This window comes from Argopecten irradians, chromosome 10, assembly GCF_041381155.1.
Source record: "Argopecten irradians isolate NY chromosome 10, Ai_NY, whole genome shotgun sequence".
Classification (NCBI taxonomy): domain Eukaryota; kingdom Metazoa; phylum Mollusca; class Bivalvia; order Pectinida; family Pectinidae; genus Argopecten; species Argopecten irradians.
This window is the reverse complement of record NC_091143.1, coordinates 8,384,067-8,406,702: the sequence shown is the minus strand read 5'-3', so window position 1 is coordinate 8,406,702 and position 22,636 is coordinate 8,384,067. Positions and strand designations below refer to the sequence as shown.

At 32.7% G+C, this 22,636-nt stretch overlaps 1 protein-coding gene across 1 annotated transcript; it reads left to right on the top strand.

Moving 5' to 3' along the window:
• Window positions 1-5,741: 5,741 nt before the first annotated feature.
• On the top strand, window positions 5,742-20,921 carry LOC138333035 (DDB1- and CUL4-associated factor 12-like). The gene is made up of 9 exons (XM_069281139.1): window positions 5,742-5,901; window positions 8,291-8,568; window positions 8,984-9,190; window positions 10,634-10,694; window positions 11,377-11,552; window positions 12,301-12,363; window positions 15,775-15,934; window positions 16,414-16,559; window positions 16,885-20,921. Exons 1-9 carry the CDS (start codon window positions 5,892-5,894, stop codon window positions 17,038-17,040), a joined length of 1,257 nt encoding a protein of 418 aa, XP_069137240.1. The 5' UTR covers window positions 5,742-5,891; the 3' UTR covers window positions 17,041-20,921.
• The last annotated feature ends 1,715 nt before the right edge of the window (window positions 20,922-22,636 follow it).

The window sequence follows — 22,636 nt, the reverse complement described above, 5'->3', positions numbered from 1 at the left end:
CTCTATATAGGAGATTTCAGAAAAGATGGCGTGACGTCACAGAAAGTTTACATCCGGGTCCTCAAAGGTACAAACACAGTATGGCGACTGATAAAAACAATAACAGATACGTACATCCCTGCTTCACAATCGATACTTTGACAAAAGTTTATACTTTCATACTTGCAAATTCTGATTTTGAAATGGTTTCTTATTGTTTCACATGTTACGGATGTTAACATTTTTATATTTTCATTTGTTTATTGCTAAATATAACAAGTGTAGATTTAGTGTCGAAGCCACCTATCGAAGCGCTGCCGGGCCATCACACGTTCCCGATTTTGTTCATACGTATAAATTGAGGTTGTGAAAAAGGTGTTTATGAATAAATGATTTATTTCAATGTATCATGTTTCTGTTAAACATGAATAAACAAAACGTGAACCACCTGACCAGACCACGGCCGCTCGTGTATGGCTTCATCGCTGGTAGATCACCGCAGGCCACAGCATTGTTGGGGAAATAAATCATATGAATGATTACCAACACTTTTATCTAAAAAAGTACTTGTTTAAGATATATATATTTCGTTATTTAATATGTACATGTTGTTTTAATGGAATGCCCTTGTATCAACTACTGTGTTACACGTACACGTACATGTATGGCTGCCGATCTCGAAAAATAATATATGGTGAAATCGTTCAGTTTTCATGCTGCATATTTCATTTTTAATATTTCATTTTCAGCCGCTTTTATGCCATGGACTGCTGTGTTAAGTCTCCAATTGAAATGGTATTAATTTTATATAATTTGAATACATATTAGGTAGACTTCATTTAAATTGATATAAATTACAGATCGTAGTACTGTACGTAAATGCCGACCAGGATACATTCATTGCGCACGGCTTCGAGAATCCTAAATACTCAAAGTTTTGTTTTAAAAATATGATATAATGAACCTACAAACTGACTCATATGTATGTTATAAACTAAATCCCAAAATTGATGACAAAAATATTAACCAGAATACGTAATTTTATGACACTGAAAACGGGCGAAATTCGGGTTCTCGGTTGTACTGTAATGGCTGCCGTGGGCTTGGGGGTAATCTACGAAAGCAAATGTTTAATTTTGTACTAATCACACATCGTAAGGTGTTTTATCAAGAAACCCTTCGAAAACAGTAATTGCTTATAATTATATTTTGGGTGACTTTGAATTTAATATGTAATATCAAATTGATATTTGCAATATGTCTGGCAATGTTATACGTAATGGCGACCGTGTTTTCTCGTGGCGGTCGAAAATGGAGTATAAACAGAGTAAAATATATGAATACCATATGTTTAAAATTGTAAATTATTGTAAAATATTTTTATTTACACTTTTCGAAATGTAAATAACGCAATAGTTCTCGGATTGTCGTACTATTTATTACAATAAAATGTAAACAAACATCGCAAGCGGCTGTGTTCCCTCAATGTTTATGTGTACAGATATAGGAGTTGTACCTTTGAGCGCCCGGATGTACCTTTGTGTGACGTCATCGCCATCTTTTCTGAAATCTCCTATAGTGACATTCTCATCCATCAGAGTTACTTCCCTTCATTTCACTCTGTCAGTACAGCGATAGCTTGACAGCCGATGGGTGCCGAGAATGTATAGTGAGGGAATCTCCCTAATTCACCATATACCATGTAACCATGCCCATGGGGTCTTCTCCGAACACCACCTCCGGGTATAGGGTGAGGTGTTTTCATAAGGGCTAAGCCAAAGGTGTGTTGATAGCCGCTGATAGGGAGTTAGAGTCTGTCTCAAAATGGTTCTCGTTGCAAGATCACAGGTAAATCTCGGGTAAATCAACTCACCTGGTAGGTGATCAGCAAATCAGTAACTGTTAATTATTGTCGAGCTGCTGCAGAATACATTTTTGTGCCATTTTTCACCTTTATAAATGTAAAATATAGACTTTGTAAAACATCTGTAGTAAAATTGAACCATTTATAGCTTATTGATTTTTAAACTTCGTTATTTTTAGTTATACTGTAATGCATGTATTTAATAGAAATACTGTACTAGATTATTTAATTGGAATATATTTTATTGTTGAATAACAAAAGGATCGGACACGAGTTATATCACCACATTCAGTCCTTTCCTTAATAATACAAAATAATATAATATACAAACATCGCATGATGGCAACAAAATACGACAAAAAACAAAATGTATAAAAAACATTTTTTGGAGAGAGAGGGAGAGAGGGAAAGAGAGAGAACGCATTGTGAAAAGAGATGTAGGGAAAGAATGTGATATTTCAATCTTTAACACGAGTTGCGTCTAGCTTAGTTTATAGAAAATCAAAATCTATTACTAGATCTTATAAATTGAGTACATGGTTGAAAATAATTGTATTTTTTTATACAGAAAGTTCAGGATCTCCAAATAAGAGTATTTGTAAATTTATGTTGACATTAAGCTCATCTAAATTATGAAATATAACAAGACTTTGAGTTTCAAATTATTTACACTCAAAGATGGTTGTCCTCTGTAAAGGTGTCATCTTAATTATGGCTTCACGTCCGTCTTGTTAGAATGGTTGTTCTTATGCAGCTATGGTTCAAGGGACATAACTCGAGATGAACTCAGCTACCGTTTTGCATATTTTAATGGGGCGAAAATAACCGGTCGTTAGATCGATTGATTTGACCTCTGTGACCTTGAATGCATGTCAATGCCATTCGCTTGAAAGCATATAACCATGCATGATCGCGAACCCCAGCTGAAGTTTCAAAAGAATTGTGTTAATTCAACATTTTTCACCGTGACCTTCAAAAGTGATAAAGGTCATACATGATAAACTTATTTTACCAGTGGTCTATCATGTTACAGATATAATAGCGTGTCAATGCCGTAATCGATCTTTGATGTAAAGGTGTTCTACAACAATTGTACTGTTGTAGTAAATGTGACCTGTGTGACATTAAATATAATTTTAAGGTGAACAAAAAGACATTGGCATGTGCAGGAACACATGTATGCCATAAGATTTTGAAATATGGAATCTGTTTGATCAGATTTAATGGGATACATGTATTAGAGTCACAAAGTTTTGGCGGGAAAATAGACTTGTTTTGATAATTTGACCTAACCGTAACCTTGAATGATAAGTCAAGGTCGATGAAAATCACATATTTGGTAGACATCTGTCCATGCTGTGTCTATGTAGAAGTTTAGCATTAAAGGCGCTGAAACCTTGTACATTTTTGGCGGGAAAACGACAAAATCGCCATTATTCAAAGGGCTACATGTATATCTCTGCCATATTGGATCAGATGACTTTGACACTTGTCATTATATAAGGGTTTTAGTGGTCAAACCTGACTGGACGTAAAGCGCTACTTCTGAGTTACCTGCATCCCCAATACTCCAGTGGTCACTATCACTGAAGTTATATCCATCCTTTACAATTGTAAGAAATCTTTGTATTATTATGCAATTGTAATACACGTATTCTTATTTGTCATATTATTGTTACATAATACCCATCCCACCTTTTGGTTTTATTTTTGTTTTTGTAGAAGTTAAATCAAATTGGTTCATGTCTTGGCCCGAAGGAGCTTATAACAAACTTATCAAGGTAATATATTATGGCAAAACTTGTCATTTATATTGATAAAAAGCTTTGATATGGAGCTAGGCCACCCTGTATGACAAAACATGTCATTATACTACTCAGGCCATTTATTTCTATATCAAGATATTTTGTAGTTTACTAATTTATTGTACCAATACTATACATGATTTGTATTAATTCAATTCTCACACCATTGCCAAATTGTAAAGCTTATAAAGCTTCAAGTTATAAACTCATGAACACAAAGGCTTAAGGACTGCAGTACTTACAGTACTTTGATTCTGTCTTGTCCTTTGTGTACTTTGTCTGCTTTATCAAGAGTTGTCTCCCTGATTCACTTTGTCACTTCATTATAGGAAGGGAAACAACTCTTGATAGATAGTCAATGTGTGCAGTCAATATGTGTGTACTATGTAATGTTTAATAGGATAATTGTAAGTACAATTAAATATTTGATTTTGAATAATTTTTCATATGTAACATTTATTATATTTGTCTTTCATGTATCTCTTGTCAATGTTGTCTTGTGTATATTATTTGAAAAAATGAATAAAAAATAAATTAAAAAAAAATCCATGTGGTTAACTACGTTTAAGATTACTCGATTTGGAGGGAAATTTCAGAACAAATTAGATTCCTCATTTCCCTCATGTGACCAGAATTACAGCATGCTTGTTCATTTATCAATTCGCCACTTGACGTGAACCTGACGAATTACATAATGTAGTTTATATGGACGTAGCCGAATCTCGATTTACACCTCTGACATACTCCCATATCCCTAAAAATAATGTCTTGAAATACATGTAGCAACAGATATCTCAGGGGAAATCCAATTTCATTTTACGTTTTTATATCTTTTGTGTGTGTCGTCAAGTAATAATTTATACAAAATGTGATCGAGAATATACGTCTTATCAAATAGAAAATCCAATGTATATAAAATCAAGAGACGATGTGAGATTAAAGTCCCATTAAACTTTTGTAATATTTTGAATCGTACAAAAATACTAAATTTTGCCGAACGATAGAGTTGATAACCTTATGCCGATATATACAACCGTCATATTTCTTAATTTACTTATCCAGAAGTTAATCAGGTTTGTAGCAAGGACGGGTGAATACCGGGAAATTCCGTTAATTTTGCATTGTTGATGCCGCAGTGACAACGTACTGTAACTGATGTTGAATATATATATTTCAGACATTACATCAACAATCACACACACATTCATACAAATCTAATATTATAATTTCCCAGAGAAATTCAAAGTTATCTTTTAAAAAATATATCAACTGAAAAAGTAAATAAAGAAAATAAAGAGTCTACAGCTAGGACACAGTAGGAGTTGTGAGTTAAGGGAGGAGGGGAGTTGTTTGATTACTTAGGAGAATTGACTAAAGCTCAAAATAGAGATGCACCAAAATCTTGTACATTTAAACAAATCAAGATATGTAATTTTACATTAGTGTTTTTTCTAATATGGCAATTTTTACTTATTTACAAATTAGAGTAATGTTCTACAGGCGGGAAAGAGAAAGAAGTCAGCCTGCGGACTAGTTTAGGTTAAGGATGTATTCTTCTGAGGTTTCGAATTCAGTCCAGTTGAAGTCTCGTTTCGGCAAAGATGAAAGAAGTTATGAGATTTTCAAATACAATTTATCAATATCTGTCTGAAGCAAGTTGTCAGTTGGAAATTTTGTGAAAAAATTACAAAACTCTTCTTAGCAGATCTTTTTATACTGGGATTTTAAGAAATGGTCCATTTGGCGGCCATTTTGAAATTGTGTCTGTTTTTCGCTTTGAGTAGAGAGATAGTTTTACCATTTTTGACTGAAATTGTTTTTACTTATATCATCACTATTACAGGTCCTTGCTGCTGGTAAGTAAACAAACAGCATGGCAGGCCATGTAATTAAATCTGAAGGTTATATTTGCAGAAAATAAAGATAAAAAAAAATGATCCAATCACTCGGTAATTCTTTTTACAATAATCTTCAAAACGTATTCAAGTTCCAGTGATAAACTATGGCTTATTGATTTTTTCTAAAATCCGGAAATCTTTCACCATGAGTTGGTTTGTCTTTTACAAATATAATTAGATTTCCGCCAACTGTAGAGGGCGCTGCTTGTTTCCGTTACAGAAGTTTGTTGTTTGACAGTAAGGCAGTTTGCAGAAAAATGAATCAACTAATTGAAATAATCATACGTAAATGAAAAGCTTTCTTACATTCAGCTTTTGCGAATATAATCATCATCAACAGCCAAAATGTCAAAAGGTTTGTATCGGTTGCGTTCAGGTAGATCGATTTTGTGGAAGCAGTCTAGTAGGTCGATCTACAATCAGCTGATCATGATCTGTTTAATTTAAACGCGCGATTTTGATCCGCTATACATTCTAATATTCAGAATAAGTTTATGTCCTGATGTAAACTAAGTCAATCATAAATAATGATAAACGACCCCGGATATATATAATGATCCTACCGCTGAATCTGTTCTTGAATTCAGATGCTAATATGTTTCCATTTTTGATACCTGCAAATTTATGATCACAATTCTAAAGCACTGACTGTCATACCCTAGTAGTCTACCACATTCACTAAAAGTGATCATATTTGCAGACTCAAAAATAGGCGATCAGTCCCAAGTTTGAGCCTAGCTGCGATTATGGTCAGTTTTAGCAGACTGCCATGCATCTACTCAACTATACTGGGACCAAACCAGTAGTCGTGAAGAAACAGTAGTCGTGATTTAGGAAAAAGATAATTGTTTGCATCTCACGAAACCCAATATCTCCACAGAAATAAAACAACACCATCATGGAGTATTTGTCAACAGTTTCATACATTCAGAAATCTGGACACAGTAGAATAGGCACACAATCATGACTACTGTTCCGTCACGACTACTGGTTGGGTTCCAGTAGGGATTGTATCTATATATAGTTCCAGATTTTTGAAGGGTGGATAATTGTAAACACAAAACAGAGATTTTTCGGAAAACAGTTACGTACTCCAACAATGTTAAGAGGTACAGTACGAGGAGACTCTTTTGATCATTATGTCGTTTCTAACCTCTAACAATCGAGGCAGGATTCACATGGTGCAGAAATTGGCTTGACATAAATTCAGAATTTCATGCTGTCTATATAAAATTTAAACTTTATTTATTTTACATTGATTGAGAAACAAGTGATACAACTTATGTAAATTACTCTCGATGGCCCGGATGTAAGCGTGCGAAGGGGTCTTATAGTGTGGGAGGAAACCGGAGATCCCAGGGAAAACCCAAGTGATCGGATAGTTGACCGCTAACCTTTTCACATCTGTGTCGGGAATAGAATCATGCTGTCTTTAGACTAACCTTTCATATCCTGAAAAAATTATCCAAAATCTTGCTAAATCCAAAACACAAAGCGTCACTGATGCATTTTTATACTGAATTTAGACATTTCTTTACCCCCACCACTATTTGTAAGTCTACCTGGTTACCATGTTTACTCAGTGGTTAAAAAACATGGAATGGTGACAGAAAATAAGATTAGCATTATCTACAAAATTCTTGCAGTATTTTGACTAAAATGTATTATTGTATTAAAATATTTCCAGAATTCATCAGAACTGATAAGAAATACTTGTTTCCATGCATATAAACGAACCTTGATTACCATTGTTAATATTATCTTTTCACTTCATACACCTGCTATATTTTGATAAACCGCAAGTGAAGAAAATATGAATATGATTTAACCTAGATTGTATATAACGCTGGACATGATTGCTATGGGTCACTTACAAAATGTGTGCTTATTCTGTGGATTTATATTTTGTCATACCTATTCTTATAGCAGGATGTGTTCATGGATAACTACGTATATACTGATTCACTTGTCACTGGTCTATCACTTGAACGCTCAGTGATTTTTCTCCTTATATAACTTTGGTCGGTAAACGACCCCATTCCCAATGCCAAACCCTCTATATTTTTCCCAAATACAATGAAAAATTCCCTAATCGAATTGCAGAGAAAGAAAAAAAAAGCTGTCCTGATAAAAGATTGTTTTGTTGGTGAAACACAGGTCCTTGTAAAAACAGCATGTTACATCAAATAAAACAGTTATACAATATTTGATTACCTATAACAACCATGTTCAGTAATGGGTAACCTTTCCCTAGTAAACCATTTTTTCGCAATTAAAAATTCCAAATTTGTGTCAAAAACTTTTTTCCCCAAAATACCCTGAAAAATCACTAACGCTTGCAAATAAAGAGCAATAGCACTGAGCTTCTGCAGGATGAAGATTACGTTCGTCGGATCATAAAAGCATTTGAACCGCTTGATTATATAATGAGTTCGAATTCACTTCAAAGCATCACATTCACGCTGATGGATTTTTTATGTGTAGGATTGAATTTTGAAGATTGAGGTTTTTCTAATATTTTCATATATGTGTTACCTTAAAAGTGCTTCACACTTCATTCCCTTTGGGCACGAAGGGCCCTGTCCTTATTATTGTCATGTAACAAACATGTTATAGAAATTAAACTTGAAAGGGAAAGACAAACACTACATTGTAACAATTAATAAATTTGTTGTAATCAATCATTATAGACATGTTTTATTGTTACATTAAAACTTTACAATTTTTTAAAATATGTTTTTCAGCTTGGACTGGATGCAAGCTTAAAAGCAAGGAGTTTGTTAGTTCTGAGCAACATCTCAACACTGGAAAGAATCCAAGCAAAGACATATTTCTGTATACACAAATGAGACAATATGGAATTCAAAAGAAAAAAGCTCAAACAGTTGTGAATGACTATATAGCGAGGGCAGTGCCCAGTCTATTGGTAGAAAAAGAATATGACTTAGGTGAAATCAACAAGGTTTTCTCATCTCACTGGCTCAATGACAGACAAGTTGCCTTTGGTACAAAATGCAATAAAGTAAGTATTATATCTAGATATTAATGAATTAATTATTTGGCTCATATCAGTACCATGTAATCGCATCTTTGATACTCCAGGGGTTATTTTCACTGTCATTATATATACCCCTGGACTATCTACATATACAGTAAAACTGAAGACAGGTGCATGGATGTACATGTGTAACGACAGCAATAATAACACCTGGAATATCAAACACTAGGAGGTAGTAATTGCAGAAGGAAGTAATATCATATCATATGAAGTTGAGTGATACTATTTTCTAAGTAAGCTAGCTGACAAACATTTAAATGTGTCATAGAAGATAACATTTTCCATATTAATCAATACATCAATACAAATCATGTATCAAAATAAATTTTTAAACATCAATACAAGATCATTTCATACCTATTATTCAATTCCTTTCCAGTTGATGGTGTTAGACTCAATGACAGGAAAACTTTTTCAAATTCCGTCCATAAAAAGCAGTGATGATAGTTACCCAGCAGACTGTCCATGTGGTATACATAGTATCGCTCTAAATCCTTCGGGGACACTATTTGCCACTGGGGCTGAAAACACAAATGACCTGGCCATTTATCAACTGCCGACCTTTGACCCTGTTATGGTTGGAGAGGTGAGACTGTTGATTAACTGTTAAAATATTATAACATTCTGACATTCTGAGACTGTTGATTAACTGTTAAAATATTATAACATTCTATCTTTTGTAAGTTCTTATTCAATAAATCTTTGTACTATCTTTAATCTAATTAAAATTGTGTACATATACATGTAATTAAAAAAAAAATATTACAAATACCCGATTGTAAAAAACCAATATTAGTAAACTGGTTTATCCAACTTATGTTAATGTTGTAAACATGATTTTTAGGGCGAGCGTACTCGCGCCCTATTGTTTTGCTTGTCGGGTGTGGAGTCTGTATACATTTGTATGCGCAGGTTCCAACTGCGCATGTGATACCGGAAGTCACTGTCTTCTACATATACGTATACCATTTAATAGATTTTGCCGTCATTTAGTGACACCAACCTTTCAAAAATAAGAGATATCTATCAGTGATGTTCTTCTGTAAACTAACAACAGTGACATTAAACAGTGCTAAACACATTCATTTTGTGTAAACTTCAAGTGGCGTATCATACAAACTCTTGCATCGCTCACGATATTCTAAGCATCTGATCAACTTTAGAAAACCTCCAGAACAATAAATTGTGAATCAGGTTTATGTAGTCAATAAAAGAAAGTGACGAAACAGATAACTTTTAGTATCGTTCAAAGACATTTACAGTGTTACTCAGCAGATTATATTTAATTTATTTCACATCATCCTAGGTCCTAGGTATACATATATACGTTGTACTATCGCTTACTAACCCCAGTGACCATACACCGTATTTGCTACGGTTCTAAAAAATATTTATAAAATCACCCAGCCTTGTGTAAGAGAAACAGAATAAAAAACATTATGCAATATCAGTCTGGGTGCCTGAGCTCTAGATCTTATGTACCCAGAAAGGCATTCAAGCATGACACAGGTAAGTCACCACGTGCACAGAGACTGCACAGTGCTGTAGCAGACAACTAATTTGAACAGCGAAACAAGTCTATCGTATCAATATCAAGAAGATAACAAATAAACTTCTATGTAACAAAGAACACGATTAACAAAGTTGAAAGTAATTTCACATTTATAGTTCTGATGACGTAATTTAAAGGAAATTATTTATTACAATACATCAAGGACATAAACCATCTCCCAAGGATAATGAGCGATAGTGCTACGTACGTACACCTGTTGTCGAGGATGATTTCATATAGGCTTGTGAGTATATATGTATATCTGCGGGTTATTTATAAATTAGGTGTTACAGTTTTGTATGTGCAAAATATCTCACCGCAGAAGCCTTAAACATAGAGATACATATCGTTCTGTAAATTAAGGTTTTAGGAAGTAGTTAGCGAGCACTTAATGTCTAACAGACATATTTCTAGTTAAAATATATATAGCTTAAAATGCAATAATTTGATACAAATGAACTTTTTGTTGCCTTACAGAGAGGCCATACAGATTGGATATTTGATATTTCTTGGATTGATGATGAATTTCTTGTGACAGGTAAGTGTCTGCTTGATTTGAAAGAAACATATGATGTGTTAATGTGCCTCTTCTCCTCCTCTGAACAAAAAGAATGCATGGAAAGTGTAATATAGTTTTCTTATTATTATTTTTATATCTTATCCTAGCAACTGCTCCAAAAAAAAGTTTGAAAATGTTTTGCTACCTGTACATCATGTAAAAGGTACTGTCATTACTAATTGGGTTTCAAAAAGTGAAAATGAGATAATTAAAAACAGTTTATAGTGATGTAACAATGATAACAGGAAGATAAAAAGTCAGGGTCCTGTGATACAACGATATCAGAGAGGTAAAAGAGCCTGGTGATACCATGATAACCGAAAGATAAAAACAAAAACAGAAAGGCTAATAGTTAGGATCCAGTGATACAGTGATAACAGAAAGATAAAAAGTCAGGGCCATGTGTTACAACGTTAACAAAAAGGTAAATACAAAAGTTAAAGGTAAAAGGTTAAAATTCAGTTCCCTGTAATACAATAACAGAAAGGTTAAAATTCAGGGCCCTGTGATACATAACAGAAAGGTTAATAGCTAATAGTTAGGATCCTGTGATACAATGATAACAGAAATTGAATAAATAAATGGCATATTCAATGTACATTTTTCATACACAAAAGGATTGAGGAAATGTAATTCTGATTAATTTGTTTTGTGACTTAAGGTTCTCGAGACAGTCGACTGTGTTTATGGCGAGTAGACAATGCAGATGACATCGACCAGACGTCACGACTACAAAGCCTTCAGGTTCCTGAGTACGCTATCAAAGGTCCAGAGGCAGTGGAGTTCTGTGACAAGGCTAACAAAGTCAGAGCCCTGTGTTACAACGATAACAGAAAGGTAAGCAGTCAGAACCCTGTGTTACAATGATAACAGAAAGGTAAATGGTCAGTGCCCTGTGTTACTACGATAACAAAAAAGTAAAAAGTCAGGGTCCTATGTTACAAAACTAGCAGAAAGGTTAATAGAGCCACATGATACTTTGATGATAGAAAGATAAAAAGTCAGGGTACTGAGTTACAATGATAACAGAAAGGTAAATAGTCAGAGCCCTGTGTTACAAAAATAACAGAAAAGTAAATAGAGCCATGTGATACAACGATATCAGAAAGGGTAATAGTTAGGATCCTGTGATACAATAATAACAGAAAGATAAAAAGTTAGGGCCCTGTGATACAATGATAACAGAAAGGTGAAAAGTCAGGGTCCTGTGTTTCAACGTTAACGGAAAGGTAAAAGAGCCTTGTGATACCATGACATTGAAAGATAAAAAGTCAGGGCCCTGTGATACAATAAAAGAAAGGTTATTAGTAAGGATCCTGTGATACAATGATAACAGAAAGACAAAAAGTCAGTGCCCTGTGTTACAACATTAACAAAAAAGGTAAATACGAATATATTCAGGGCCCTGTGATACAACGATATCAGAAAGGGTAATAGTTAGGATCCTGTGATACAATGATACCAGAAAGGTAAAAAGTTGGGAAGCTATGCTACCATGATAACAGAAAGAGCATTTGTCAATGGTTGATCTTGATAATCAATGTGTGTGATAATTAAATGCTATACGACATGTTTACATTTTCAGGAGTTGGCTGTTCTTTCTCTCAACGCCTATTTTTACCTCTGGGATGTCGAAACATTTACAGCTGTAAGTATAATCAAAGGCTTTAAGATTTACATTTATACAATAAATAGCTATCATAAAGGACTTGGTTTAATTAGTATAAGATTTACATTTATACAATAAATAGCTATCATAAAGGACTTGGTTTAATTAGTATAAGATTTACATTTATACAATAAATAGCTATCATAAAGGACTTGGTTTAATTAGTATAAGATTTACATTTATACAATAAATAGCTATCATAAAGGACTTGGTTTAATTAGTATAAGATTTACATTTATACAATAAATAGCTATCATAAAGGACTTGGTTTAATTAGTATAAGATTTACATTTATACAATAAATAGCTATCATAAAGGACTTGGTTTAATTAGTATAAGATTTACATTTATACAATAAATAGCTATCATAAAGGACTTGGTTTAATTAGTATAAGATTTACATTTATACAATAAATAGCTATCATAAAGGACTTGGTTTAATTAGTATAAGATTTACATTTATACAATAAATAGCTATCATAAAGGACTTGGTTTAATTAGTATAAGATTTACATTTATACAATAAATAGCTATCATAAAGGACTTGGTTTAATAATTAGTATAAGATTTACATTTAAACAATAAATAGCTATCATAAAGGACTTGGTTTAATTAGTATAAGATTTACATTTATACAATAAATAGCTATCATAAAGGACTTGGTTTAATTAGTATAAGATTTACATTATAACAATAAATAGCTATCATAAAGGACTTGGTTTAATTAGTATAAGATTTACATTTATACAATAAATAGCTATCATAAGGACTTGGTTTAATTAGTATAAGATTTACATTAAAACAATAAATAGCTATCATAAAGACTTGGTTTAATTAGTATAAGATTTACATTTATACAATAAATAGCTATCATAAAGGACTTGGTTTAATTAGTATAAGATTTACATTTATACAATAAATAGCTATCATAAAGGACTTGGTTTAATTAGTATAAGATTTACATTTATACAATAAATAGCTATCATAAAGGAACTTGGTTTAATTAGTATAAGATTTACATTTATACAATAAATAGCTATCATAAGGACTTGGTTTAATTAGTATAAGATTTACATTTATACAATAAATAGCTATCATAAAGACTTGGTTTAATTAGTATAAGATTTACATTTATACAATAAATAGCTATCATAAAGGACTTGGTTTAATTAGTATAAGATTTACATTTATACAATAAATAGCTATCATAAAGGACTTGGTTTAATTAGTATAAGATTTACATTTATACAATAAATAGCTATCATAAAGGACTTGGTTTAATTAGTATAAGATTTACATTTATACAATAAATAGCTATCATAAAGGACTTGGTTTAATTAGTATAAGATTTACATTATACAATAAATAGCTATCATAAAGGACTTGGTTTAATTAGTATAAGATTTACATTTAATTAAAACAATAAATAGCTATCATAAGGACTTGGTTTAATTAGTATAAGATTTACATTTATACAATAAATAGCTATCATAAAGGACTTGGTTTAATTAGTATAAGATTTACATTTATACAATAAATAGCTATCATAAGGACTTGGTTTAATTAGTATAAGATTTACATTTATACAATAAATAGCTATCATAAAGGACTTGGTTTAATTAGTATAAGATTTACATTTATACAATAAATAGCTATCATAAAGGACTTGGTTTAATTAGTATAAGATTTACATTTATACAATAAATAGCTATCATAAAGGACTTGGTTTAATTAGTATAAGATTTACATTTTATACAATAAATAGCTATCATAAAGGACTTGGTTTAATTAGTATAAGATTTACATTATACAATAAATAGCTATCATAAAGGACTTGGTTTAATTAGTATAAGATTTACATTTATACAATAAATAGCTATCATAAAGGACTTGGTTTAATTAGTATAAGATTTACATTTATACAATAAATAGCTATCATAAAGGACTTGGTTTAATTAGTATATAAGATTTACATTTATACAATAAATAGCTATCATAAAGGACTTGGTTTAATATAGTATAAGATTTACATTTATACAATAAATAGCTAAAAGGACTTGGTTTAATAGTAAGATCATTTACATAATAGCTATCATAAGTTGTTAATTAGTATAAGATTTACATTTATACAATAAATAGCTATCATAAAGGACTTGGTTTAATTAGTATAAGATTTACATTTATACAATAAATAGCTATCATAAAGGACTTGGTTTAATTAGTATAAGATTTACATTTATACAATAAATAGCTATCATAAGGACTTGGTTTAATTAGTATAAGCTATTAAGACTTGTTAATTATAAAGATTTACATTATACAATAAATAGCTATCATAAAGGACTTGGTTTAATTAGTATAAGATTTACATTTATACAATAAATAGCTATCATAAAGGACTTGGTTTAATTAGTATTAGTATAAGATTTACATTTATACAATAAATAGCTATCATAAAGGACTTGGTTTAATTAGTATAAGATTTACATTTATACAATAAATAGCTATCATAAAGGACTTGGTTTAATTAGTATAAGATTTACATTTATACAATAAATAGCTATCATAAAGGACTTGGTTTAATTAGTATAAGATTTACATTAAAACAATAAATAGCTATCATAAGGACTTGGTTTAATTAGTATAAGATTTACATTTATACAATAAATAGCTATCATAAAGGACTTGGTTTAATTAGTATAATAAGATTTACATTTATACAATAAATAGCTATCATAAAGGACTTGGTTTAATTAGTATAAGATTTACATTTATACAATAAATAGCTATCATAAAGGACTTGGTTTAATTAGTATAAGATTTACATTTATACAATAAATAGCTATCATAAAGGACTTGGTTTAATTAGTATAAGATTTACATTTATACAATAAATAGCTATCATAAAGGACTTGGTTTAATTAGTATTAGTATAAGATTTACATTTATACAATAAATAGCTATCATAAAGGACTTGGTTTAATTAGTATTAGTATAAGATTTACATTTATACAATAAATAGCTATCATAAAGGACTTGGTTTAATTAGTATAAGATTTACATTTATACAATAAATAGCTATCATAAAGGACTTGGTTTAATTAGTATAAGATTTACATTTATACAATAAATAGCTATCATAAAGGACTTGGTTTAATTAGTATTAGTATAAGATTTACATTAAAACAATAAATAGCTATCATAAAGGACTTGGTTTAATTAGTACAAGATTTACATTTATACAATAAATAGCTATCATAAAGGACTTGGTTTAATTAGTATAAGATTTACATTTATACAATAAATAGCTATCATAAAGGACTTGGTTTAATTAGTATAAAATGAATCGGTAGTAATTGCATGTTAATACAGTTGTATATGATGTTGTAGAGAACCTACCGACGCCTCTTTCACACTAAGGAGAATGTGTGTATGTGTGTGTCAAAGGAGAGGACACTGTATGCAGTAGGATCACAGTCTCACATTAATTTGGTTGATCCTCGCTGCCCAAACACCCTTACAACCATCATCTCGCGCTACAGGGGCGGAGGTCAGTAGATTTCCTAATATATTGTGTAATCATGTGTCTTAAACTGATTATAAAACAATAAGTAAACAATGGTTTTTTTAAGTATATCACAACCATAGACAACACTCATTCACACACAGGTCTATCAAATAAAACCTTGTTAATCAGCGGATTGAGAAGACAACTGCTTGCATTATATTAACTTATATATTAAAAAAATTCTGGCTTTCTAGTTGCCACTGACCTCTTTCATCTTTCAGTTAGATCAGCACTAGTATAAGGGCTATTTTTGATTACTGGTACCAGAATTCAAAATAATACTTAGATAAGATTTATACAATATAGTTAATCTGTGTTCTCCAGTGTTTATTGAATCTGTTCTTGCAGTGAAACCCAATGATCATCATAATCAAATGTAAATAATCCACAAAAGTTTTTAGTTTTATGACTAAAGCTATCACACTTAGATTTGTAAATTTCTGATTCTCACAATTTTTCAGGAGTACGTTCTGTGAGTTTCCGAGATGATGTCCTGACGATAGGAACAGGTGTAGGTAACATCCTGTTTTTTGACACCAAAGCTGGGAAATATTTGGAGTGTGGCTGTGGACATCCGTTTACAATGACAGTAGGAAATGGATTCTTGGTAAGTTAGGTAAATTGTAGTAATTTGAATTCCGGGTACTTCCATATAAGGAGTCCTCATTTTATAATTATCCTCTCTTGGGTTAACGTTTTAGTTATTTAGTGTTTAGGTGTAATTTTCTCACAAAATGAGCATAACATTCATTGACAAAAAAATATATATAACTGTAATTCTTCCATCTGCATCATATCTTTAATTCAATTGTTATTTTATCCAATTTTCAACCAGTAATTATGGCTGTAAATGCATGTATGTAATATTCTTTTAGATTGCTCATAATCTTAACTCATTTGAGAGATTATTTGTTTTATGGCTATCTTTGCAGTCAAGAGATGAAAACTACAGGGAATTTTTCATGGACAACAGCTATCCGAATGCCATATACACTCATCAGTTTGACAGTACCGGGACACGATTGTTTGCTGCAGGAGGTCCCTTACCAGCCGGATTGTGGGGAAATTACGCCGGTCTCTGGCATTGATAGGCCTCCTCATTTTAGAATTCTAAAACTGTGATAGAAACATCTAGGACTCATTCTGTTCAGGGCTTTCAGGAAACCATCTAGGATGTTTTTATAGAGACTTCTGCAAGTGAAGTTTCTACTTTTTATGTTAGGTTGGACTGAACAATTCAAATTTCTGATCTGACATCCGAAATCTGAAAATCATCATCTGCATGTCCTCCCAGAATATTTTCATGTATCATATATATACCTGAATCTTTGTAAAACTTTAGTTTTATTTTAATGCATTTGTTCCACTGGGGTAGATGTATTGTCCGATTCAAAATAGTGCTGATTACAGTGCAGAAGAAGGAATTCATGCTACATATTGTAATAGGCCATTTGTAGATTGTTTATCTTGTTTGATACCCAATCATTTGTACATGTTCTAGATATTTTAATGGAATGCCACATGGTGAATAGCTAATAGGCAGCGTCTAGGGTAATGTGTGTATGTAGTATGGACATACAAACATTTGTGGTTACAATGTATGTATGTAGTATGGACATACAAACATTTGTGGTTACAATGTATGTATGTAGTATGGACATACAAACATTTATGGTTACAATGTATGTATGTAGTATGGACATACAGTTGTTTTGCTGAATCATAATGAGGGCATTATTTGAAAAACTCTGGTCACAGTTGAAATGATCTCCAATTCATTGATCAATTTGCAATAATTAATTTATCATTTGTGGCTGTTTTTGTTTGATTATTGGTTCTCAATGTAAACGCTTAAAATAGGTTTCCTACTACAAAACTTTTCAATGTTTTTCACAGTATAGACAACCAGCAGTAACATTTAGTTGTCCTTAATTTTACATCTGGAAGTTTATAAACTAGTCATCCAGTATTGCCTCAGAATTACGATGGCCCGTTTGAGCCTGTCAAATTACAACTACGTTATTGAATAAGTTGTACATTTATAAATTGACAAAGTGTACATGACCATTTACTCTTAAGTAGTTGTACATTTATAAATTGACAAAGTGTACATGACCATTTACTCTTAAGTAGTTGTACATTTATAAATTGACAAAGTGTACATGACCATTTACTCTTAAGTAGTTGTACATTTATAAATTGACAAAGTGTACATGACCATTTACTCTTAAGTAGTTGTACATTTATAAATTGACAAAGTGTACATGACCATTTACTCTTAAGTAGTTGTACATTTATAAATTGACAAAGTGTACATGACCATTTACGGTGGGCAAGGCAAGGTATCGGCGTGACTTATTGGGAGACTAGTGAATGATGAATGTTAGATTCCAGTCTTGACCTTTGGTTCAGCTTTGATTAATATTGCAGGGATAACGTGACAAACAATAAAATGCAGATCACGTCCCCTCGTTGTTTTCTGTATACAGACAATTATATCTGCTGAAGTCTTGTTTTCAAGACAACATCTAAGTTGCATTTGTATGTTTATAGATAAAATTTGAAGACCACATATTATATAACTGACTGTATTTACAGGGAATGTCGACCTGATGATAGCCTGTGTTTTATTGTTTGTCACATTATCGCTGCAATATCAGTCAAAGCTGAACCAAAGATCAAGACTGGAATTTAACATCCCCATTCACCAGTCTCCCAATAAGTCATGCCGATACCTTGCCCTGCCCACCGTAAATGGTCATGTACACTTTGTCAGTTTATAAATGTACAACTACTTAAGAGTAAATAGTCATGTACACTTTGTCAATTTATAAATGTACAACTTATTTAATCAGGTAGTTGTAATTTGACAGGCTCAAACGGGCCATCGTACAGAATAGCTAAAATACTTAATGTCTTACATAGTAAGATGCTATGGTTTGAAACAGCTATTTTAGGGAAAACCAAAATATTGTTTACTTCTATTAATATGAATAAATATAATAACTTTTGGTAGACTATATATGGTATCAGAAAACAGATTTAGTAAGACTGAAATGCTACATTTGTACGAGATTTATAATTGGACAGTTCTGCGATTCATTTTCATTTCATGTCTTTACAATATATTACAAATAGTAAATTTGTGACGAAGAGCTGTCAAGCTTATTTAAGTTATGTACTGTATTGTGTTACATTTCTGCTCCATGCGCCATTATTGAATAATTAATAAACGCAAGGCCCTACTGCTCTAAAGGCGGTTATAGACATTGGTCACTCATTAGCAGCTCTTCATTGTTTATTGTTTTGAAGCCAAATTGAGTGATTATGTTTAACACAAGGATTGCTATCACCACTCCTTTGTCTCCACCTCTTTGTACAAGTAGAATCTTATATCATTTTGTTAAGGTATTGTTTTCCTTAAATGTTTTCTTTTCAGATATGTTGAAATCTCATGTACATCAAATTAAATGGAATAACATACTTGTACATAATACACAATATTCCTAATATGTATTTGTTTTTTTTTGCGTGTGTATGCGAAAGAGCTTTTAATTTTATGTGCAGGACATTACAAACAGAGTAATGCATAGGCTACACATCAACGTTTTTTTATTTTGGTTTGTAAGTGAGTGGCAGATTATGAAGTCATGATATTAACAACTAGACCATAAACTAGAGATGTACCAGGGTAAACTTGTTTAGACATACTGACAGTCAGTTAGATATTGTTGTTTATGTTTGATGTGCGAGATGATGGGCGCTATTAATATCATATAGTAAATAGTCTACATTTTTGTGTCATGTTCATTTTGGCCGATGGAATGTTAAGTTGAATCATTATTAAAAAGAATTGCTGGGGAATAAAATGATTTGCTGCAGCAGTAGAACTTTTGTTCAATAAATGGGAATGTATTGAATGAACTTGTACTACATATACTCCCCTGCAATATGCATGATATGTTAAGAAACCTTGATGTCATAAGTACAACATTTATTTTCCATTGTGCTGTAAATTTCTAAAACATTTTAGATATTTGTTGAAGATGTGCGATTGTCTTAATAGTATTCTTTTATGTGGGTTCAATTCACTCTCTAGTATCTACAACATGTTTCCACACGTTAACTACTGAAGTCAGCATAAACTGTGAGCTGGCTCAATATCAACAGAGTTACTGACCTTTGCTTGGGGTCTAGAAAAGGTAAGCATCAAGTTTTGTGTTTTAGACTCATTATCATTTCACAGTAAATTTTTATCCAGCTCAAAAGCTGCAATGAGCTTTTCAGTGCAGGTAATTTTGTTAAACAAATATAAGAGTGAACTCAAATATAGCTATGAAAGCAATTTTTCATACAAAAAAAACAAAAAAAAAAATAAGTCTTCATTTCAGGCCTTTTCAGGGCTCTTAAGAATACAATTATCTTTAAGTCTGTTTGGAAGTCATATTTCAATTTTGTTTTATATTTGATAATTCAGCACCTATGAGCAACTATCCCAATTCTTAAGTGGTTTGCTGTTCATAAAAGCTGTATTTTAATTTCCTCTTTCAATTCAGGGTTCTCTAGGTTCCATCAGAAGTTCATACAAAGGACTTTTTCAAGACAGTAAGAGACCCAAACACATGTACATGCAAACATAATGTAATTTTTCATTTTCTATGTAATGGTTTTTTTCTGACTTAATTAATTAATAATATTACTTGATATATATATTTGCTGTTGTTGAATATGAATGGGATATTCTTATATCGTGATTTTTAGATCATCCCAAATACTTTCTACAGAAAGATTGACATTGTTTTTATGTCTACAGCAAGGACTGTAGTTATGATTACCCAGAAAACAGTACATAACCTGATGTATACAGTCATGTACAATGTACAAGGTAGTCATGTATCGTTTTTTTTTTTTTTTCAAATGGTAAAAAATTACATCTTAAATTTTGAAATAAATCCCTACTGTATGTAAACATGATTTGTTGTTGATTTTAGCTCATCTGGTGAGCTTTATATCATGGTGCGGCATTCATGATCCTTTCATCATCTTCAAATAGCTACTAGTCATAAAGTTCTGTAAACGTTTTAACCAAATGTGGCCAAAAACATCCTTTGGGGAAGAAGATCAGAGATTGTATAAATGCTCTGAGTAATACAGGCCTGCTAAAGTACTACTTGACAGATCCAATAGACTGAGTGAAAGTTCCCTTTATCAATACCTTGAACTATCATTAAAGGGAGAATTCAATGAGGCTAATTCTGTTACATAACCATGAAGCAAAATATGACATAAATGTATTTGTTCTATATTCCTTATGAAACATATAATAAGAAATATTGACAAATTCCAAACATTATTAAGTGATTTGATTGATACCGTTGAAATTCCAAATCATTGATCAATACAGTTGTAAACAGGTATGTATGCTGTACCCATACCCGAGCCAAAGTCATGGATAATGGATGTGGCATCACGATAGGAACAAGCTCACCAGTCTGTGGCACCATGATAGGAACAAGCTCACCAGTCCATAGCACAATGGTGCAAGCTCACTAGTCCATGGCACCATGGTACAAGCTCATCAGCCCATGGCACCATGGTACAAGCTCACCAGTCCATGACACCATGGTACAAGCTCACTAGTCCATGACACCATGGTACAAGCTCACTAGTCCATGACAATATCTCACTAGTCCATGGCACCATGGTACAAGCTCACTAGTCCATGGCACCATGGTACAAGCTTATCAGTCCATGGCACCATGGTACAAGCTCACCAGTCCATGGCACCATGGTACAAGCTCACCAGTCCATAGCACCATGGTACAAGCTCACCAGTCCATGACACTATGGTACAAGCTCACCAGTCCATGACACCATGGTACAAGCTCACCAGTCCATAGCACTATGATACAAGCTCATTAGTCCATGGCACCATGGTACAAGCTTACTAGTCCATGGCACCATGGTACAAGCTCACTAGTCCATGGCACCATGGTACAAGCTCACTAGTCCATGGCACCATGGTACAAGCTCATCAGTCCATGGCACCATGGTACAAGCTCACCAGTCCATAGCACCATGGTACAAGCTCACCAGTCCATGGCACCATGGTACAAGCTCACCAGTCCATGGCACCATGGTACAAGCTCACCATGCACATGGTACCTCACATCCATGCACCATGGTACAAGCTCACCAGTCCATGCACCATGGTACAAGCTCACATGGTACAAGCTCACCAGTCCATGACACCATGGTACAAGCTCACAAGTCCATAGCACCATGGTACAAGCTCACTAGTTCATGACACCATGATACAAGCTCACCAGTTCATGGCACAATGGTGCAAGCTCACTAGTCCATGGCACCATGGTACAAGCTCATCAGTCCATGGCACCATGGTACAAGCTCACCAGTCCATGACACCATGGTACAAGCTCACTAGTCCATGACACCATGGTACAAGCTCACAAGCCATGTACATAGCACACATGGTACAAGCTCATCAATCCATGACACCATGATACAAGCTCATCAGTCCATGGCACCATGGTACAAGCTCATCAGTCCATAGCACCATGGTACAAGTTCACCAGTCCATAGCACCATGGTACAAGCTCACTAGTCCAATGGCACCATGGTACAAGCTCATATCAGTCCAAATCACCATGGTACAAGCTACTC

Bases quoted from the DNA above. Each gene is read 5' to 3' on its own strand.
- LOC138333035 (XM_069281139.1), top strand. The intron at 12,364-15,774 runs GTAAGTATAATC...ATGATGTTGTAG, and splicing joins ATGTCGAAACATTTACAGCT to AGAACCTACCGACGCCTCTT. The intron at 16,560-16,884 runs GTAAGTTAGGTA...CTATCTTTGCAG, and splicing joins CAGTAGGAAATGGATTCTTG to TCAAGAGATGAAAACTACAG.